This window comes from Canis aureus, chromosome 19 (genome assembly GCF_053574225.1).
Source record: "Canis aureus isolate CA01 chromosome 19, VMU_Caureus_v.1.0, whole genome shotgun sequence".
NCBI lineage: Eukaryota > Metazoa > Chordata > Mammalia > Carnivora > Canidae > Canis > Canis aureus.
This window is the reverse complement of record NC_135629.1, coordinates 56,069,142-56,091,122: the sequence shown is the minus strand read 5'-3', so window position 1 is coordinate 56,091,122 and position 21,981 is coordinate 56,069,142. Positions and strand designations below refer to the sequence as shown.

Here is a 21,981-nt window from a genome sequence, read left to right as displayed (position 1 = left end):
TTTGTCTCCCTGAATGGTTTGTAAACTTCTTCTGGAGATGCCTGGCACAGTCTTTTATTCATGTTTGTTAACGAACCCAAGCAACCTCTCCAACTTTCTGAAAATGATTGGAGAAATGGGCCCCTCAAAGTTCTTCCTGCAGGGAAAGCCAGACCTCATTCTGCGTTACTTGACTTGGGATATCTGAGGGGCCTGGGCTGTGCCCTGCTCCAAATACGCCTGAAGAATGTTTTTCCTCTTTTGGTCCTGTTGAGTTTTTGCAACAGTAGGTACAAACAGATGATATGCTCTCACCAGGGATGGGCCAAGTTCCCATGGCAGGTTCCTAGCATAAAAAACCTCATCCCAGACTCAGGTAGGCCTGCTTTATACCTGCCGATCCCTGGGATGTGGTCTGTACCCAGCTGATGGGTGTGTGCCCAGAGAGATACTTAGTAGCACAGACGAAATTCTGAAGTTGGAAGAAGTTAACTGTAGCATCTGGACTTTGTATCTTGGACTCTATTTGTTCCCTATGACTTCTATGACAAATCCTCACATTTTTAGTGACTTAAAAAACAAATTTATTCTCTTACCGTTCTGGAGGTCAGAAATCCAAAACAGGTCTTAAGGGGCTAAGAAGGTGTTTTAGGGTTCTAGGAGAGGAATCCAGCCATCACCTTTTTTGGAGTCTCTATGGGTTTCCCCACATTCCTTGTCTGTGGGTCTCATCATGCCAACCTCTACTTCTGTTGTCACTTCTTCTCTGCCCTTCTGCCTCTTTCACTTGTTAGACCCTTGTGATGAGTTTGGACCAGCCTGCATAATCTAAAATAATCTCCCCCACTGAAAGGTCTTTTAATCTCATCTGCAAGGTCTCTTTTGCCATGGAAACTACCATATTCACAGGCTCAGGGATTAGGATATGGCTATCTTTAGGGGGACATTCTTCTGTCTGCCACTTGGGGAAATAATAGCAGAAGGACCAGTGCCTAGAAGGGACTCTACTCAGTGCCAGGGAGACCTGTACAAACAGAAGTTGGAGGTCATCACTCTTCTGCTCAGTCTTCCTGTGCTGCTCACTGCTCTCAAGAGATAAAGCCCAAAGTCCTCCTGGTGGCCCTTGAGGTCTTAGATGCCACCCCTCTCTGACCTCGTCCCCTCTCTGCTCAGCTACACTGGCTCCTGGCTGCTCCCCGCTACATTTCTAAGGCTTTTCTGGCCTCTGAGCTTGCCTGTCCCTCCTTGACCCATCTGTCCTTGGTTTCTATCTCAGATCTCAGCTCAAATGTCATCTGTTCAGAGAGGCCCACCTCTCCACCTCAACCAGAACGTCCTCTCTGCCCACCCCCCACATGCCTCTCCAGCTACTGTCCTGTCTTCAATGCAAATAGCAGTATCTGAAATGATTTGCTTTACGTATTCATTTTTTTGCCTGTCTCTCCAGACAAGAATTTACCCTTCTGGAGACCACCAACAGGGTTGGCCTTGCCCATTGTTGGGGCCCCCCCCAGCTCTGAACACTGCGACCGGGCGCTTTGTAGGTGCCCAGCATGGGTCACTGTGTGCCCGCCAAGGCTGGCCACAGCAGAGCAAGCAGGGCGGAGGGGGCAGGGCAGTCCTGCCCGCCTGGACAGCCGGCGAAGGCGGGAAAACGAGGCGGGAAACCCAGCAAACAAGCCCTGCGGGTGGGTAGGGTAGGGAGCTCTAGCAGGCCCTGACGCCAGGAAATGGAGCTTGGGGCGATCAGGCTGGCCATCGGGGTCCAGGCGATCTCGAGAGGGGCCCCCACATTCTACTGCCGTGTTTAAACATTGATTCTGGCCCTCCTTGCCCTACTGGTCAGTGCGTGCCCGTGCCCCGGGGGAGAGGGGCTGTGGAAAAGGAATGAAAGGTCAGGGGGTCTCTACCCGGGGTCCCTGCCCCGGGCGTCCCTAGGGCTCCTGAGGGACACTCATAGTGGGGGGGGGGCCCAGCTCCCGCCACTGGGCCGGGCTGCACACTGGGCGCGCCCAGCAGAGCGCGCAGGGCTGGGCGGGGCCGTGGCCCGCTGGGCGGAGTGGGGGTGGGTGGAGGAGGGGGCGCCCCCCACCCCCTTTCTCGCTTCCCGCCACTGCGGCGGCCAATCACCAGGCAGGCGCCCGCCCCTGGCGCGGCCTCCCGCGGCCCCGCAACTCCCAAACGCCGAGTTTTCGCGGGAAAAAAAATCAGAGCAGCTGGCAGCGCGGCGGGCAGCGGCGGCCGTCCAGGCGCTCCGGGTCGCAGGCAGGTCCGCGCGGGGTCCGGGGCCACGCACGCGTCTCCATCGCCATCCCCAGCCAGGCCAGGCGCGCAGGCAGGAGAGCGGATCGGGGCGGCCGGAGAGGTGAGCCTCCGCACTGATCTGGGTGCCTTCCCGGCCCGGGGCGGGGAGAGGGCCCGGCGCACCGGGCGCGGGGACTTTGCAAAACTTTCCGGAGCTGCCCGGGGACGCGCGGCCGGCACCGGCGCACGCACGCCCCGCAGCCTGGCGGCTCTGCACGCCGTCCCGGGCCCTGCCCCCGCCCCCGCCCCGCCGGCCCCCGGGAGTCGCCCGCGCAGCCGGGGCGCCGGCAGGGGCGGGAGGAACCTACCCAGAGCCCCGCGGGGGTCGCGCCGGCCGGGTGGGGGAGGGCCGGGCGAGCCGCAGGGGAGGATGTCAGGCTCCGCGCCTGCGCGCGGGGCGCCCCGCGATTCAATTGTCGCGCCCGAGCCCGATTTCGCGCGCCCTTAGTTCCCCGGGCGCGCCTGGGCCAATGGGGAGCGGGCGGGGCGGGGCAGCCGGGCGCGGCGCAGCCAATGAGCGAGGCGGCTCAAGTGAGGGGGCGGGACTTGGCGCGCGGGGCCCCTCGGCCGGTCCCAGCGGTGGGGGTGGGCGTGGGCTAGTTGGCGTGGCCCGAGCGGGCGGGCGGGAGAATAAGAGGGGCTCTGGCTCCGTGGGTCGGGGTCCCGGGAACGCAAGCCTGCGCGTGAGGCCGCCGTGGGGCCGAGGTGAGTCGCGCGGCGCGCGCGGGGGCGGCCGGGACGGGGCGGCCGGTTGCCATGGCCACCGCGGGGCCGGCCGCGTCGCGCACGCGCGCGGGGGGGGGCGGCGGGGCCGCGGGCGCCCAGGGTTGGGGGCTCCGGGGTCTGGCGGGGGTGGGGGTGTCCTTCCCCTTCGGTCACACTTAGTTGAGTTTCTGGGACTTCTGAAGTTCCAACCCGCGCCGGACTTTTGGGTTTTCCTCTTGCTTCAGTATTAATCCAGGGAATGAATGAATGAATGAATGAATGAACGAACGAACGAGCCTGGTCCCTCGCCTCTTGGCTGTGTCCTCCTTGCTTCTGTGGACATTGCCCTCCCCCCCCCTCCGCCCTTCCCGTGAAAGTCGGAGTGGGTTGGACTGAGCGGTCCGAGATGCCTCTTGCCTTCCCCTAATTTGCCCTTCCTCCTGGCACTTCCACCGTTGTTGGTCATTAATGCACTAATTCGTCTTCATCGACTCTGGGGGCCCTGCTCAGCTGCGGCTGGTCCCCGGGCCCGTGCGCCGGGAGGGCTTTCGGGGAGTTTCCTCGTGTCCACAGACTGGACAAAGCCAAGGTGACCTGAGCGTGGCACGGTGCGGTCTGCTGGTGGCAGCCGCAGAACTGACCCAGAGGTCCCGCTCTCTCCCGCCCAGCACCAGCAGACACCATGTGGATCCAGGTTCGCACCATGGACGGGAAGGTGGCCCACACCGTGGACTCACTGTCCAGGCTGACCAAGGTGGAGGAGCTGAGGAGGAAGATCCAGGAGCTGTTCCACGTGGAGCCAGGCCTGCAGAGGCTTTTCTACAGGGGCAAGCAGGTAAACCCGCCCCGCCGGCTGCCGCCCGCCCAGCACCTTTGTTCTTGCCTGGTCCAGGCGTCGTACATATACTCTCCCCGCCCCTCGTCCGGTCCCGCTTCACGTCTCCACAGAAACCTCAAATGCCTGAGCCAGGAACAAAGGCTCCACTCGCAGATCGACATACCGGGCAGGAAGCTGGCACTCCAATCTGTAGCATTTGGGCTTTTAAGTCGGTCTCCCCTTGTTTTCTTCTTTTTTGTTTTTTGAAGCTCCCTTCAAAATAATCTCTAGAAAAGGAAGTTGGAGGTGGCCAATGGAGGACTGATGAATTTTCCAGGAAGAGCCTAGAATCCTTGCTCCGACACTAGGACAGAAAGGGCCAGGTTTTCCTTTGAAACACACGCCCGTGGGCCACAGCCTGCACCTATTTAGAGTTCGACCCCACAGGGCCTGTTATCTAGAAATTTGGATCCGCTTGTTCGGAGTCCGGAGATGGCGCTTGCTGGTCAGGAATTTCCGCCACTCTGGGCCTGCTCCGCGCAGTGAGCGGGAGCTCGTGCTTTCCTCCGGGTCTGCGGGCCCCGCTTTCCTGCCTCCTTTCTTCTCGCCCTCTTCCCAGCCCCTGGTGGCCTAAAATGGCCACCCTTGCTTTCTCAGCTGCCCACATTTGGGCGGCTTTCTCTGGGGGCAGTGGAGGGTTTCCGTGTTTGTCGGTGTCTTTGGGGGGCTGGCGGGTTGGCCCATCCTCCTTTGGGTGGGATTTCCCCCGTAAGATAAGATGATCCAGCGCGAAGTGGCCGTCTCGTCTGCAGGGGCCGTCGTACAGTGGGGTGGACGGTAGGGGACAACGGCCTAGGGACTGGGTCCTGGCTTAAAAGTCTTCAGTTAGGCTGCGGGTGCCTGACTTTGTTGTCGTTGCGTTTTGAACTGGGTGCTGCCGCCATCTGCTGTCTCCGTTGGGGAATAAACAATCTGCGCCCGGCCTGGGTTTTTTTGGGGGCTGGGAGGTTCCAGTGTGGTTAAACTCAAAAGGAGACCCCGATGATTAATTTCCTGGGCTTGTGGTGACCTTGGAGACCTTTCGCCTGCTTCCTGGGGTGACTTGACTGTCTTAAGGATCCGAGTTAACCCGCCCCGCCTGCGGAGGGGAAGCCAGTCCCGCAGACTCGAGGGTTTGACTGTTGAGTCGCCTGCGCGTTGAGCAAAGGCAGGGCTTTGAGTAAGCTCTGCCAGGGTGCTGTCTCTCCCGCCTCCTCCAACGGCTCATTTCTGTGGCATCCAGACTGACTTCGATGAGCCACTCGGTCTCTTTGTTCGGCAGAAGATCCTTTCACAGAGTTTCCGAGAACCTCCCGCGTGTGCCTGCTAAGCAGTTCACAGCGTGAATCAGAGGTGGCTCCGATCGAGTCGTCTCAAGTGGGAGTATCTGCGAGCGCCTGCCACGTGCCCGGCACCGTTGTTACATTCCAAATGGGCCCAAAAGTCTCGAGAGCCGAACACCCAAGCGCTCACCCCTAGATCTTGCCCCTGGCATTTGGCCGCATTCCAGCTAGCGCAGCCTTCTCTGTCCTCCTGTCTGTCCACCCATCCGTTGTAGTTTTTGGAGTGCATTTCCAAGTTGCAGGCGCTGGTTCACGCCAGCCCTAAGCCCTTGAGCACGCCTAACATTCACTGGAGCCCAATACGGGTCTGGATTTCTTGTTTTTCTAGGTTAGGACAGGCACATAGTGAGATACACACACGTAAAGCAGAACATTTGGAGTCTGGACAAATGTCTGCACCCACACAACCAAACCCCGTCTCCCTTCCTTGGTAAAGATCCACGTGAAAGTCCCTTAGGACTCCTGGAAGTCATAAAGCCTGATGATACCAGGAACACCTGTGGGCGGAAGACGCGTATGTTGTACCTTTAACCGGCGGGACGTCAGCGAGGAGAGAGGAGAGACGTTGCTCTTGCCCGGCTTTCACACTTAGCACAGGGTTCCTGCTTCCTGTAACCTCTGTGACTGCCGCCCGTCCCCCCGCCTGGCGCTCCTTCCGCACTCGGCAGCTAGCTCGTGAGGGAATGTTGCAGTCGTCTCCGTCTTCCGGCTGAGGCAGCCAGGCCTAGAGCGTGATGCAACTTCCCCAGGGATGCGGGGGGCCCGGCCTGGCTGCCAGGAGGTGGGACAGCGACAGGAGGGTGGGGACAGGCCTTACCGCAGCACCTCGTGCACTGAGCCAGTGAGTCGAGTCTGCAAACAGACCAGGCTGATACTGGTTGAAAGCAGCGCAGTTTCCAGTGGGGGGGTCAGAGAGCTGTTTTTACAGAATGTTCTAGAGAATCTTCGCAGTTCTTTTTTGCTTTTTTTTTTTCTTCTTCACTTTTAAAGAAACATGTTGCAGCAGTCCAAGGTCTGCAGTAAGGTTGATTGAGATGATAAAGCAGAACATAGTTGAGTCTTTCTTCAGGATATGGGAGGGTTTCGTGGCCGGCTTGTTTGGGCTGAATAGGTTGGCGGTTATGTCGCTTGATTGGCGGAAATGCAAGAAGCCGAATGGGGGCAGGGACCCGGGCGGCAGGCCCAGCCTGGGCAAGGGCGAGAGGCATCTGGTGCCTTTTTCTTGGCTGCCCATAAAAATAACAATAGCTGTCATTTGTGGTGACTCCAGCCCGCTCAGGTGTAGGGCCCTGCCCTTTACATAATCTTCGGGTCCCCTGCCCAGGTGGCCTGGGTCCCCTGCCCAGGCCCGGCCTGCTCGCAGGGAAGGTGCAGTGAGTCAGCGCCGGGTTCCTCCCCTCGGCCTTGCTGACTCGGGGACCGGCTTGTTTTCTGCAGTTGCCCGCCTTGAGAAGTATTTAGTAGCCAATCGACTGGGAGGGAAACCCCAAGAGCGGCCTCCCTGGCCTCGGTAGTGGTGGTGGTAAGGTCCGTCTGGAAGATCAGCCCGAAATGGTGCCCTGGAAATGGCCTCGAGAGGGTCGCTCGTGTCCGAGCACCACCAGTTCAGACTGGCTTTTCCTCAACGCTGTCCCCAATTTCCCGAGTCCTGTCTGTCAGGCTGCGTGAGGGAGGGTCCCCTTCCTTCCCCTGGGGGAGCAGCGCCTGAGCCAGGTGTCTGCCGAACCTTATTGTATAGTTTGGCTCCCTGAGGACTGCTCACCCCCGCCCTGGGAGCCCCATGCGGCCACAGACCGACTGCGAATGAGGGGGCATGTCCCAGTCAGTCCAATAAAGCTTTATTTACAAAAACAGGTGCAGGCTAGGCTGTCATGCTGGCTGTAGCTCAGTTACGCCCTGTCGTGCTTCCATGCCGTGTCCTTGGTAGGTGCATCCGGGTTTTACTGTCAGGATCGGCACCGCTGTGGAATGTACTAGAACAGGTCCCCTAGGGCATTGTGCTGCAGTTTTCCCAGGGCAGGGTGCGCAGTGTTTGGTCTTAGGACTCCTTTCCACCCTCCAAAACAGCTTACAACCCCAAAGAGCTCTTGTTGATGTGGAAGGGTCCTGTGTGGCCCTGGGGTGCCGTCCACTCTGCTCCCCCCGCCAAGGTGTCCCCTCTGCTGAATCTGCATTCCTGCTTGATGCGGTTTTTCCTGTCCTGTCTCTGTTGGTCTGTCCCGTCTGCATGCTGGGTTGTTGCAGAGCCTGGAGGCTGAGCAGGACCAGTGAGGGGCCTGTACTGCACCCCCAGGAAAGGGGCAGAGCCGTTTCCTGCTCCCTCCCCCTCAGCCGCCCAGCCCAGCCTGGCAGGCCCTCCTCAATGATACTCCCTTTTCTCCTCCAGCTTGATCCTCCCGTAGGAGGCTCACTTTCCCCGCCACCTCTTGCCTAAATGGCTGCTTAGAGCTAACCCGAGAACCACCACTTGGCCAAGCCCACGGACATGTATTTCCTGCCCTCTTGGGCCTCTGGGCAGCACCTGGCACCCTGAAGAGTACCCTTGGAAAATGTTGGGGGGCAGAGAGTAGACAGAAACGGTAGGCACCGCAAGCTTTAATCCCAGTTTCTGACAGGACCAGCATGCTTAGTTGTCAAATCCTGTATGTGTTTGTTCACTTTTACACGGTGTGCATGGCCGATAATTCCAAACATCCAGAAATGTCCAGAAAGCATACTTGGGTTAAAAAAGAGAGAAAGACATAAACACTGTGGACAGTTTTGTCTTCGGACCTGAATCTGCTGTACAGGATTACGTGCCCCAAACCACATACACACACCCTCCACTCCAGGCAGTTTTGAGGGATGTTCAGTGCAAAGTTTGGCTCTACGAGATGTTAACTGTGGGTTTGATTTTAACAATGAGACCTCTAACACAAGGGCAGGTCACCTGTCGTGTGGTTTTTGTAGCTTTTATTAACACTGTTAGCTTAGCCTCGGTTGGAATTTTAGGACCTTTTTTTTTTTTTTTTAAAGTCCTCTCTACATGCAATGTGGGGCTCAAACTCAACAACCCCGAGATCAAGAGTCACGTTCCTCCAACTGAGCTGGCCCCGCGCTCCAGAACTTTTGGATCTTGATAATGAATCTAAACTTAGAGCACATTGGTGTGAGGCAGGCCTGGGCCCAGCCTCCCTCCCTCTTGATTCCCAGGCGTTTTTTCACAGCTTTGGGCAGGCGGAGAGGCACACCACACACACTCTCTCCTACAGCAAATAGTCGTGCAGCCCTCCTGCAAGGGCCCTTCTGGAAGGTTCTAGAAGTGGCCTCAGGAAGCAACTGGACCAGCTTGTGAGTTATGTCTGGGAGGCAGAGCCCCATGCCAGCCTGCCCCAGCCTGAATGCCTCCTTCCCTGCCCCGTGTGTGCCTGTCTGCGTCCTTGCCTGGGTCGGCTCGTCGGCCGCCTCCAGGGAGCCTGTGCCTGGCTTCCTGACCCGGGGTGGACATGAGGGGCCTGGTCATGCTCCTGGTTCCAGCTCTCTCCCACTGCCTCTCCGTTGTCTGGGTGCCTCGGTTCATGCTTTATTTCCCTGATTTATCCTTGTTTCCCTTGACCGATGTGAGAGGCTTGTCTGCTTTGCTGCCTCTCCCTGTCACACGCAGCTGTGTGGTACTCCTTTGTGTGATGAGGCCATGGTTTTCCCTGCAAGTGCTGCTGTGAACGCGCCGTGAGGTCACTGTGCATGTATCTCAGACACACGTGTGAGGCTCTCTGCACCTCAGGGCTCTCCCTGGGGCCCTTCTGATCCTCTGGGGATGCTGGGTGGTGTCTGGGGACATCCGTGGCTGTCACAGCTGTGGGGCGCTCCTGGCATCGAGTGGGTGGGGGTCAGGGATGTGCACCCCCGAGAGCAATTCGCCCGATGTCAGTGGTGCCAAGGGGGTGTTTGCCTCATGAGGTGCTGGGCCTCAGGGTACACATGTCTTATCCTTTTTGAGGCCGTTTAGCCTGCCTTTTGGTTTCCTTCTCACAGTTACACTGGGGATGCTCGTCCCTCTTCATCTTTTTAAATTAACCCACTTATCATGAATTTATATATTTATAACCTTATTTATATTTACATATTTATTTGAGTACTCGATGCTCGGCGATATCAAGAGGAAGGTTCGGTGATCCCTCATATACCCGGCCTCCTCACACAGTCCCCCCAGCCACCCACATCCCCGTCTGAGTGGCATGTTTGTTATGTTCGATGAACACATGTTGTACAACTGATGTTAGGGTTCCTTTCTAATGTGCATTCTGTGGGTTTGGACAAGTGTGTAGTGATGTGGCCCCGCTGCTGTGGCTCTAGGAACCTCCCAGCCCTGGAACTAAACCCCTCCCTGCCCCACATCGCCAGTCACCCCTCCTCCCACGGATCCCACCACTCTCTTCGGATCCCACCACTCTCTCCGTAGTTTGGCCTTTTCTAGAATGTCCTTAGGGTGGCATCACACCATGTGTACCTTTTTGGACTCCCTTTTTAAAAAACAAAAACAATAACAACCCAACAGCTTTATTGAGATGTAATTCATGTACCGTGCAGTCCGCTCCCTTTTAAGTGTGTCGTTCAGTGGTTTTCGGCGTCTTTACAGAGTTGTTCAACCACCCCTGGAGGCAATTCTAGGATCTGTTCTTCACTTACATACTTTGTGGTATCGCTTCTCAGCCCCTGACAACCAATCACCTGCTTTGACTGCTCAAGAGCTCATCCTGGACGTGTCACATACATGGACTCACACAGCTGTGGGGCCTCCTGTGTCTGGTTCCCTCCCTGAGTGTCGTGGGTTCAGGGTCCATCCCCGGGGTGGCATGTGTGGGCGCCTCACCCCTGCTTGTGGGCGAGTGAAGTGCCCATATGGGGGACACGTGTGGGGGGGGACACGTGTGTGTATCTGGTCCCCCGTTGATGGACAGGTTGTTTCCATCTTTAGGCTGCTGTGAACACGCGTGTGCAGGTTGACTGGTCTCTTCCCGTCTGTGTCCCCTCCACCCATTGTCACAGCTGTCCTGTGTTGGTCTTGTGTGGGAGGGCTGGCATCTTGTCTCACCCACCTTGGCCTCCCTGTGGTTCTGGGCAGGGCTGGGCACATGGGAGGCTCTGGTCGCACGCTGGGCAAACAGGTGCAGCGGGCCCTGGAAGCCCCTGTGGCTGGAGGCAAGTGTCGATGTGTTCAGATGCACCTTTCTGCGGGTGTGGGGGGTGATCATTCATCAGGTCCTCTGGTCTGTGCTGGATAAAGCATAGCAGCCACTGCAGTGAAGAGCTTTGCACCCTGGAGCTCGCCCTCCCTATGACCTCAGGTGCTGCTTGCATATTGGGGCAGCCAGGCCTTTGAACACCAGCCTTTGGTAAATGTGGGGAAGGAAGAAAAGTTGGTTATTCCTGTATTTGTTTCCCTTTCTCTTCTTTTTCTTTAGGACACCTCTTCTAAACCGGTAGTTCTGCCCTCAGGGGACACTGGGCAGTGTCTGGGGACATCTCTGGTTGTCATGACTGGGCGTGCTCCTGGCATCGAGGGGGTGGGATCAGGGATGCTGCTCCCCCACAGTGCCCAGGACGGCCCCCGGGAGAACAGCCCGGCCCCATATGTCCACAGTGCGAGGGCAGAGACCTGCTTTAGGGACCTCGGGATAGGACAAGGTGCACTTGTGGGTCCTAGCTGGGTGTTGGTGGAGTGCCGTGGTGCCATGGGATCGTTTCTAATAGAAGATAATTCCTCTGCCTTTTGTGCCACTGGGATGCAGCTCAGGTGATAGAACTCCTCCTTGAGTTGTGCCAGCGCATAGGGTCCCATCAGTGACTCCCGTGGGTGGAATTAAGATAAAGGATTTTGTAGAGAGGGGCAGAGCCGTCGTGGAACCTGGTGAGTGTTGGGTGTGCCTCTCCTTTGGTTCATAGTGGACAGAGTCTCTACCCCTTGGCACCATGAACTTTTGGGGCTGAACATTCCCTGATGTTGAGGCGTCTTGGGCACTGCGGGGCTGAGCAGCATCCCTGGCCTCACCCACTCAATGCCAGAAGCACCCTGGTTGTGAGGACTGAAATGACTCTAATGTGTTGTCAAGTGTCCCCTGGGGGCAGGATCACCGTGGGTGACACCCTGTGCCGGGGTTCCACTGACCCCCAGGAGTCCGCGTTCTTTAACCATCTGACTGTTGAGGTCCTGGGATGCTGCACACATTAATACACACTGAATTGGGGAAAAAGTGGTGACTCTCACGTGCTGGGGTCACCCTGGTTTATACTGTCTGATCTCTTGGGGATTTATTCTGCTGTCTAGTGTGAGCAGGGACTGGACTCAGGTTTTTCCCCTAAATAATTAATGCAGATTTTGTCTTGACACCATAGACATTTTGAGCCAGATCACCCAGTGTTCCCCGGAGGGCAGGACTGCCCTCAGGTTAGCCCCAGTGATAAAGGTAGTGCATTTTTATTATTACAAAAGTTACAAAGGACAGGATATTAAGAAACCTCCCCCGAGGTGTGATGCGTGTACCCAGCACGGCTGGTCATGCTGTGTGTCCACAGAACATTCGCCATATGACACGGGGAATCCTCATTCGAGAGAGTCTAAGGACCCTGAAGGAAGGGGGTGACCGTGTGTACCCCCCTCCTCCCGGCAGTGGACAAGTTTTGTCCTGTGATCTGATGTAGATCCTGCCATCCATGAGGACAGATTTGGTACATTGTTTATGGCTTGTTCCCGTGCCTGGCACCCAGAAGACGAGCGCTACGTGTCTGGCAGGCCACTGACCTTTGTCTTGGTGTCTCTGCAGATGGAGGATGGCCACACTCTCTTTGACTATGACGTTCGCCTGAATGACACCATCCAGCTCCTGGTCCGCCAGAGCCTTGTGCTCCCCCCCAGCAGCAGCAAGGAGAGGGACTCTGAACTGTCGGACACCGATTCCGGCTGCTGCCTGGGCCAGAGCGAGTCCGACAAGTCCTCAAACAGCGGCGAGGCGGCCTCAGAGGCGGACGGGAAGGCAGGCCTAGCGGATGAAGACACGTGGGACGAGACGGAGCTGGGTCTGTACAAGGTGAGTCTCTCCTGGAAGGGTTGGGGTTGAGCTTTCGTGACCCCCCTGGCCGAACTCTTGACCCCCAGGACCCCAGGTGGCATGTGCCATGCCTCTCTGTCATCACTGGCTTTCCAGTTGCCCAGCTGTACCACAAGGGTAGGCCGCTGCCCTCATTCCCTTGGCTGGTCCTGCTGTGAAAATCGCCAGTGGGTGGTCTCCTGCGGCTTCCCTGCGGAAACCCAGTATTCCAACATCCTTCGTGATGCTTGATGGCAGGTCTTGGGCCTGGGTTTTACAGGGGTCCCTGTGCCCATCTTTACGGTGGCTGTAAAGCTCTGAATTCGCTGCCTCCCGCTTAAGATGAGGCAGTCTTACATAAAGATCTGGGTTCCCAGCCTGTCTAGAAAAATGGGCACCCTGGCCTCCATGGCCCACAGGGCAGGGATGATTCTGTCCCCGAGGGACACTGGGCAGTGTATGGGGGGATGCTCCTGGCATCGATGAGTGAGGGCCAGGGACACTGTTCAATCCCTCACAGCGACCAAGGACTGCCCCCTACCCTCCCCCACCAACAATCACCAGGCCCTGACGTCAGCAGTGCCAGAGCTAAGAAATCCTATTATGGTATATATTATATCTGGGTTTGTGTCCCAATCCTGAAGCATCCAGTGTCCGAGAACCCAAGCAGTCTCTGGTCAGCGGTGCTGGTCGGACGCTCCTTCTCCAGATTGGATGCGAGTGTTTTCTTGTTTGTGACAGGTCAATGAGTATGTCGATGCTCGGGACACAAACATGGGAGCGTGGTTTGAGGCCCAGGTTGTCAGGGTGACGAGGAAGGCCCCGTCTCAGGATGAGCCCTGCAGCTCCACCTCCAGCTCGACACCAGAAGACGACGTCATTTATCACGTGAAATATGATGAGTGAGTGTCACTGTGGTGGGGTGGGCCACGGTGTTGGCCCTCTGTGTATGGACCTGGAGTTTGGCACTGCCTTGGGGATGAGGATCAGGATTTGGGGGCTTCCACCCTCATGGTACCAAACCACCCAGGAGGTCACCCCAGAGGACTCCTCTATCATGGTGATCCACAGCTGGGCTGACCCCCTCCTCAGGTCATCTAGTTGGAAATATGCCTCCCGACCCCATTTCCTGTCTTACTCTGTTCTACAACGTTCACTGTGTGAAGCCTCTGGAGTTTGTGGTCTGTCCCTCACTGGAATGCACCAGTACTTAGCGAGTGCTCCCCGTGTGCTAAGCATAGGGAGTCCTTGTCTGTGCACATAGAGGATGTCTTGGACCGTCTCGAATGGCCATCCCAGAATACTACAGGCAGGGCGGCTAGATCTCACGCTCTGGAGGCTGGAAATCCCAGATCACAGTGTTGGCGGGTTGGTGCCTGGTGAGGGCCATCTTTCTGGCTTGTCGACTGGCCGTCTTCTCACTGACCTCACGCAATCTTTCCTTTGTGGGGCTGAGAGTCCACCCTGGTGTCTCTTCTTGTAAGGACTCCAGTCCCAACTGGATTAGGGCACCACCTTTAGGACCTCATGCAACCCAACTTACCTCCCCATCTCCAAAGGTAGTCCCATTAGGGGTTCAGGCTTTATGATGGGAGTTTTGGGGGATCCAACTTGGTCTGTCACAGAGGGCAAGCCGACCTCCCCAAGAGAGCTCTCATTCTGGGGGCCTAGGGGCCCCCATCTGCTTCCCTGACACTTTTTTTTTTTTTTAAGATTTTATTTATTCATGAGAGGCACAGGGAGAGAGAAATAGAGAGGCAGAGACACAGGCAGAGGGAAAAGCAGGCTTCACGCAGGGAGCCCAATGCAGGACTCGATCTTGGGTCTCCGGGATCACACCCTGGGCTAAGGGCAGGCGCTAAACCACTGAGCCACCCAGAGATCCCCCCCCCCCCCGCACTTTTTAAAATAAGATTTTATTTACTTATTCATGAGAGAAACAGAGAGAGGGGCAGAGACACAGGCAGAGGGAGAAGCAGGCTCCCCACCCAGGACCCCGGGATCACGCCCTGAGCTGAAGGCAGGCGCTTAACCACTGAGCCACCCATGCGTCCCTCCCTGCCACTTTCTGGCACATCTTCAGTTTAGCTCTGCAGAAATTAAGGAGTAGTCGGATGAATGAGTCTGCAGGGCTCCCAGCCTCCTGGTTGGGGTTGCAAACTGCGGCCTTAGGGCCAGATCCCACCACCTGGATTGGTAAAGAAAGCTTTATCAAAGCACATCAACGCCCATTCATTGAAGTTTGGCCTGTGGCTATTTTCTTGGTGCTAGAGTTGAATATTTAGAGACCTTCCAGCTTCCCCTGGCTGAAAATACTCACTGACCTTTACAGGGCAACCGTGGTTCTTGGTGATTTACTGGGGAAACAGCGTGCTTGGCAGCACGGGTAGTGGGAATCCAAGCCCTCTCAGTGGGGGCTTAACTTTGTTGCTGATGGAATGTTTCCGTCCAATTATTTTATGCCTTTTTTGAGACTGCTAGAAGGTTCCTGCATTTTGAGAAGAATGAATTCCTATTGTATCCTAATATCTAGTACATTATAATTATTATTATTTTTTAAATGTATTTATTCACGATAGTCACACGGAGAGAGAGAGAGAGAGGCAGAGACACAGGCAGAGGGAGAAGCAGGCTCCAAGCACCGGGAGCCCGATGTGGGATTCGATCCCGAGTCTCCAGGATCACGCCCTGGGCCAAAAGCAGGCGCCAAACCGCTGCGCCACCCAGGGATCCCTATTTAGTACATTATTACTTACACAAGCAAAGCAAGGTAAATCCGTTCTGTGCAGACAGGTGGAAGTAGTGCAGTGTTTCCCTCCACAGATGTTCTCGGTACTTGTTCCTTAGGGCTGCCAAAACAGGACCTCAGACTGAGTGGCTTATAACAACAGAAGTCTATTCTCCTACTATTCTGGAGGCCAGGGGTCCAGAATCAAAAAATCAAGGTGTTGGCAGGGCGGCCCTCCCTCTGGAGGCTCTCGGGAAGGATCCTTCTTTGCCCCTCATGGCTTCTGGTGGTGGCTGGCAGTCCTTGGCCGCGCCCCTCCACTCTTCGGCTGTGTCTTCAGGTGTCCGTCTCCGTCCATCACCTTCCTTCCTCTTCTAAGGACACCAGTCATTGGATTTAGGGTCCCCCCACCCCCACCGTGTGACCTATCAGAGCTTCATGACATCCGCAGACCCTATTCATCCGCAGAGACCCTATTTCCACGTGACGTCCCGTTGCCAGGTACCAGGGATTAGGACTCCCCGCCTGTCTTTTTGGGGGACACAGTTCAACCCACAGCACCTTCTGTGATTGGAATGTGTCTCTGTGCCTGAGTTTTTTCCGTACTGGGAAATGAGCTCATCAGGGAGGCGACTTCACGTGCCACTGTGCTCCAAGTCACCCAAACCCATCTTGGTGCAGCCTTTCCTGCCTTGACTTCCATCTCCCATCAAGGGGCTGAAGTCGGGGTTTACCCGAGGATCTAACAAGGTTGGGGTTTTCCTCCCAGCTACCCGGAGAACGGAGTGGTCCAGATGAGTTCCCGTGATGTCCGGGCTCGTGCCCGAAACATTCTCAAGTGGCAGGAGCTGGAGGTGGGCCAGGTGGTCATGCTCAACTATAACCCCGACAATCCCAAGGAGCGTGGCTTCTGGTATGATGCAGAGATACTACGGAAGCGCGAGACCCGGACGGCGCGGGAGCTGTACGCCAACGTCCGGATCGGGTGAGTGACATGTCAGCCCTGGGGCTGTCCGGCCAGGGCTCTGGAGGGTGAGGCCCTCGGTCTCTCATGGCCCCGCCTGGGGGACTGTCTCTGAACGGTGGTGGTTTCAAGATGCATTTTTTCTTGTGTTGTTTTGAGTTTGGCAAATAGGTCATAATCTCAAATCCGTCAAAATCCAGAAAGTTCTGAAGGACTGTTCTTCCTTTTTCTGTATCCAAGGGATGCAGTTCTTGTTTCTGGAGACCTCTCTCGTCACTTTCTAGGGACATCCTGCATGTAAGCAAGCATCGTATGCAGAAACTAAAGCACACGTAGGGATGTTCTCCACATCAGGGAGCAGCAAACTGCAGTCCACAGGCCGGATCCGGCCCTCTGCCTGTTTTGGCAAATAAAGTTTTATTGACACACAGCCATGTCCATCTCTTTATCTGTGGTTGCTTTGGTGTTCCAAGGGCAGAGTTGATTAGTTGAGAGAAAGGCTGTGCTCACAAAGCCAGAAAGATTGGGTCTTTGCAGAAGGTGTTTGCTAAGCCCTGTTCTGCTTTTCGTGTGTGTGTGTGTGTGTGTGTGTGTGTGTGTGTGTGTAAGAGAGAGAGAGACAGAGAGAGAAGATACATATAACAGGAAACTTACCCTCGTAAGCATCTCTAAGTGTGCATGCAGCTCAGGTCACAAAGCCCCGCCGCGTACCCACCCCCACCACAGTTCTCCAGAACCTTCCATCTCCCCACACGGAGACCCCGTCCCCAGCACTGACCCCCCTGCCCCACCCCTGGCTCCCACCACCTCCTCTCTGTCTCTGTGGATGGGCTTCCTCTGGGGACCTCCTGGGAGGGGGGGTCCTGTGGGAGGTATCCTTCTGGGTCTGGGGCCCCTCCCTGAGACCAGTGTCCTCGGGGTCCGTCCATGTGGTGGCAGGTGCTGGGATTTTCTTTTTTGTGGTTAAATAATATTCCATTACGTGTATCGTCTGTATATACACAGATACTGGGGCAACAGTGTCTTAAGCACGGGCACAAGTGCAGAGGTCCTGGGGCAGGGCCATACCTCGTGCATTTGTGGCCTCGGTGAGGAAGCCAGTGGTGAGTAGTGAGGACAGAAGGTAGAAGGAATCAAGACTGTGGGAGCCTCCAAGTGGCATGAAAGGTTCGGAACTGGTGTTCGTTCTCTTGCTGGCAGCCACTGGAGCGTTTGGGTGCAGGAGCCACACGCTTTGCCCTAAAATTAATCTGGCAGCTGAGAGGGGAACAGCCTGCGGGGTCAGCGTGGGAGCCAGGGCCACCAGGATGGAGATGGATGCAGACGTTTAGGGACAAGGTCCCAGGGCTCAGGGACTATAGCAGTATACTCGCTGCTATAAAGTTCCTCCTCAGCTCTGCCTTCACAGCTCTCCCTGTAAAAATTTACTGTGTTGGATTTTTCTTTTCTTCACCATTCTATTTTTTTTTTTTTTAAACATCCTTTGAGACTTCCTCTCTGGCTCCTGGCTCCTTTGGAAATATTGTGTTTAATTCCCGAGTGTTTAGAGACTTCTGCGTTGTCCTTCTGTTACTGATTTCTGGTTTGACTGCATTATGGTGAAAGAACATACTCTCTGATTTCCGTTCTTCCCGATTTGTTGAAGTTTCTTGCACGGCCCCTGATGGGGTCTACATTGGTGACTGTTCCGTGGTAGCTTGAGGAAAAACCAGAATATTCTGTCGTTGGGCAGAATGTCCTATGTCTGTCTGCCAGAGCCCGCGGGCTGGTGGTGCTCTCTCCAGATTCTTGCTGATTGTCTGTCTGGTTCCCCGTCAGGTGCTGAGGGGTGTTGGAGGGCCCACCTCCACCCTGGGCCTGTCTGCCTCTCTCAGCCTCGCAGAGGGGATGTGATTGACCAATAAGCACATGCGGAGGGCACTTAGTAGGCCTCCTGGGTGGAGAGACCCTTGTTACCTCGTGCTGTGATTTCCCTCTGTGCGTCTGCTGGTTTCCTTGGCTCTGAAGTGCGCTCTTCCCGGCGTCCCTGCGTGCACAGACACACCTGCTTTGCTTTTTCAGGTTAATGTTTGCTGGCTGTATTCTTTCCTTTTACTGTCAACCTCTGTAGTTGAACTAAAAAGAAGTTTTTTATGACCGGCATATAACTGGGTGGTTTTTTTAATCTGCTCTGTCATCTTGCCTTTCGATTGGCGCAGGCAGGCCATTCACATGAGATAACCGTCGGTACGTTAGGACTTAGGTCGGCCAGCTTGTCGTTTGCTTTCTGTTCGTTGCCTCCATTTCTCTTCTTCTGTCTTTCTTGTGGGTTTACCTAAACATGACTTCAGATTCTGTCCAGCTTTGTATGGTCTTTTTTTTTTTTTTTTTTTTTTTTTTTAAGATTTTATTTATTTATTCATGAGAGACCCAGAGAGGGAGAAGCAGGCTCCATGCAGGGAGCCCAAGGCAGGACTCGATCCCGGGTCTCCAGGACCATGCCCTGGGCTGAAGGCGGTGCTAAACCGCTGAGCCCCCGGGCTGCCCTGTGTATGGTCTTTTGAATATGTTGCTGTGTATATTTTTCTAAGTGGTTTCTTTGGATTTTACTGCAAACACGTGACCTAGTAGTTGTCACGTTAGCCAGAAACCTGTCTTCACCTACGTCCCTTTGTTCTTACTGAGTAGCAGACGGGGTTAGGATCCTTATCTTCCTTGTGAGTTCTCGAAGTCACAGCTGAGGACTGAAATAATCTGTTGTATGTGCCCACATTTCTGCTCTTTCTGTTATTTATTTGTTTGTTTGTTTATTATTTTTTTATTGGAGCTCAATTTGCCAGCATGTAGCATATCACCCAGTGCTCATCCCGTCAAGTGCCCCCCTCAGTGCCCATTACCCAGTCACCCCAACCCTCCACCCTCTTTCTGTTTTTCTTCTAAATTTCCTTTCCGTATCACTTCCTACCGGTTCAAAGAGCTTCCTCATCCTGTAAGGGGGTGTCTGTTAGCAATGAATTCTGTTGATTTTCCCTCACTGGAGAGTGCTGCCACCACCGTCGTAGACGTGACTCTCAAGCGTTGATTCATTTCATCCATACGTATTTTACAATTCTTTTCTTTTCCTTTCCTTTCCTTTCCTTTCCTTTCCTTTCCTTTCCTTTCCTTTCCTATTCTTTTCCTTTCCTTTCTCCTTTCTTTTCCTTTCCTTTCCTTGGATCATGACCTGAGCCGAAGGCAGATGCTTCACTGACTGAGCCACCCAGGCGCCCCACGATTCATTTCTTTAAAGTGATTCTTCTTGGGATCTCTGGGTGACTCAGCAGGTAAGTGTCTGCCTTTGGCTCAGGGCATGATCCTGGAGTCCAGGGATCAAGTCCCACATCCGGCTACCCGCAGGGAGCCTGCTTCTCCCTGCCTGTGTCTCCGCCTCTCTCATGAGTAAATAAATCTTAAAAATAAAATAAAGTGACTCTTCTTAAACAGGATAATGAGATCGTCCCACAAAGATTTGTTATTTTTTTTTATTTTTTATTTTTTAATTTATGTATTCGTTTTAAGTCCTTTGTATGCCCAGTGTAGGGAACCCATGACCCCAAGATCAAGAGTCACACGCTCCACTGCCTGAGCCAGCAGGGTGCCTCAGTCATAATTCCTTAATAACATGTTCAGTCATTGGTTCGTCTTCCAGTTACCTCACTTTTTGTTCTTAACCATTTGTTTGGTTGGGATGTACACGGACTTCAGACAGGCCGATCTGTGTTTTTTCTTTTCTTTTTTTTTTTTAAGATCTCATTTATTTATTCATGAGAGAGACCTAGGCAGAAGGAGAAGCAGGCTCCTTGCAGGGAGCCCGATGTGGGACTCGATCCCAGGACCCCAGGATCATGCCCTGAGCCCAAGGCAGACGCTCAACCACTGAGCCACTCAGGCGTCCCTATCTGTATTGTTTAAGTGCCTTTTATCTTCGGTCTCCTGTCCTTTCCTCCTTCCCTCTTTCCTTACCAGGGAGCCTAGTTGTGTGTCCCTCAGGGTCTCCGCAGCCTGGGGTTTGCCTTCTGCACCTCATGGTACCACTCTCTCTGCGCCTCCATCCCCAGGTTTCCTGTGAGCCAGTGGGATCCTCTGCGCCTGCGGGGTGCAGGTCCACAGCTGTGGCCACTTGTACTGGGGAGCATTGGAAATGTGGCCAGGACAGACCAAGACGAGCCGGGAGTGTAAAACACATGCCCGGAGGTCAAGGACTTGGTGCTGGGAAGGAATGTGAAGTAGCGCGTTCAGTGTTCTGTCCTGGTCCTCACACATTGAAATCCTATTTTGTGTACATCAGGTCACATAAAACCCATCACTGATTCTGTCTGTTTTCACTTGATCAGTATGGCTGTTGGAAAATGCAGAATCACACAGGTGGCACATGTTGGGGGCCCCATTGCCTTGCCATTGGGCACTGTTGATAGTGATGTTAGATTGATCCCTGGGGCTCACTTTCCCTTGGAGCTGGAGGAGTTTTTGCATTTTTTAAAAAATATTTTATTTATTCATGAGAAGTACAGAGAAAGAGAGAGAGAGAGGCAGAGACATAGGCAGAGGGAGAAGCAGGCTCCATGCAGGGAGCCCAACGTGGGACTCGATCCCAGGTCTCCAGGATCACGCCCTGGGCCAAAGGCAGCGCTAAACCGCTGGGCCACCAGGACTGCCCAGAGTTTTTGCATTTTGATACAGGGAGACGGATCAGACCTCACCTTTAGGTTTCGTATGTTGGGCCCGGTTTAATCTGTGTTGCCTGCTGAAAGGTTAGAAATTATTCTCTCAGATGCATCACGTAGTGAAACCATGGTTTATAGATTGGACTTCATCTTTTTTTTTTTTTAAATATTTTATTTATTATTTAAGTCACAGAGAGAAAGAGAGGCAGAGACACAGGCAGAGAGAGAAGCAGGCTCCATGCACCAGGAGCCCGACGTGGGACTCGATCCCGAGTCTCCAGGATCGCGCCCTGGGCCAAAGGCAGGCGCCAAACCGCTGCGCCACCCAGGGATCCCTTTTTTTTTTTTTTTTTTAAAGATTTTATTCATTTATTCATGAGAGAGGCAGAGACACAGGTAAAGGGAGAAGCAGGCTCCATGCAGGGAGCCACATGGGGGACTTGATCCAGGGACTCCAGGGTCAGGCCCCGGGCCAAAGGCGGCGCCAAACCACTGAGCCACTCAGGGATCCCCTGGCCTTCATCTTCTGATTCAGTAGGACTTGAACTGGCAAGGAGGAGAGCTCAGTGAATGCGTGAGGCCCTGATGGAGCTAGAACCAGAGGTGTTCATGTGCTCTGAGAATGTGTGAGGTGGTACAGTCCCTGCTGATGAGCCTTGGCAGGTTGGCCCGCCAGAATGTTCTAACGCCTTCTGTCTCGCAGGGGTGATTCTCTCAATGACTGTCGGATCATCTTTGTGGACGAGGTGTTCAAGATCGAGCACCCGGGCGAGGGAAGCCCTGTCATTGAAAACCCGATGCGGAGTGAGTTCTGATCCTGCCCTTCTGTGGCCCCCACGTCGGGTGTGGGGTGGGGGCTCCCGCCCCAGCTCCTCTTGGCTGGCCCTGCCTGAGCTGAGCCCAGCCTCCCATGTCCAGGGAAGAGCGGGCCCTCCTGCAAGCATTGCAAGGACGATGAGAGCAAGACCTGCCGGGTGTGTGCCTGTCACCTGTGCGGGGGCAAGCAGGACCCTGACAAGCAGCTCATGTGTGACGAGTGTGACATGGCCTTCCACATATACTGTCTGCGCCCGCCCCTTAGCAGCATTCCCAAGGAGGACGAGTGGTGAGTGGATGGGCTTCGGCCTGGGTGATGAGAAGGCACCTGTCGAATTTCCCCATGTGTCCTGCATCCCAGCTGGATTTATCCTCATCATCATGGGGAGGCATCGTGAAATTCCTGTGGGGGAGGACGGGGTCTAGTCTGCCGTCGGGTAGAATGTTCTAGCTCTGTGCTGCCTGTTGGGCCCACGCGGCTGCCAAGCACTTTGGATGTAGCCCGTGCCATCGGGGGCCTGGACTTCTTGCTTAATG

At 54.9% G+C, this 21,981-nt stretch overlaps 1 protein-coding gene across 4 annotated transcripts in view; it reads left to right on the top strand.

Moving 5' to 3' along the window:
- Positions 1-2,184: 2,184 nt before the first annotated feature.
- UHRF1 (ubiquitin like with PHD and ring finger domains 1) overlaps positions 2,185-21,981 on the top strand; it is a 32,068-nt gene continuing 12,271 nt past the window's right edge. The window contains exons 1-7 of one of the 4 annotated variants that reach the window (XM_077860375.1): positions 2,185-2,344; positions 3,657-3,823; positions 11,991-12,254; positions 12,996-13,156; positions 15,752-15,967; positions 21,332-21,432; positions 21,547-21,733. In XM_077860375.1, coding sequence (XP_077716501.1) covers positions 3,671-3,823; positions 11,991-12,254; positions 12,996-13,156; positions 15,752-15,967; positions 21,332-21,432; positions 21,547-21,733 — 1,082 coding nt within the window. In that variant the 5' untranslated portion in view covers positions 2,185-2,344; positions 3,657-3,670. Of the gene's footprint in view, positions 2,345-2,843; positions 2,989-3,158; positions 3,578-3,656; positions 3,824-5,837; positions 5,969-11,990; positions 12,255-12,995; positions 13,157-15,751; positions 15,968-21,331; positions 21,433-21,546; positions 21,734-21,981 lie in introns of those variants that run through there. The other 3 variants (XM_077860376.1, XM_077860373.1, XM_077860374.1) reach the window with 3 other exon arrangements.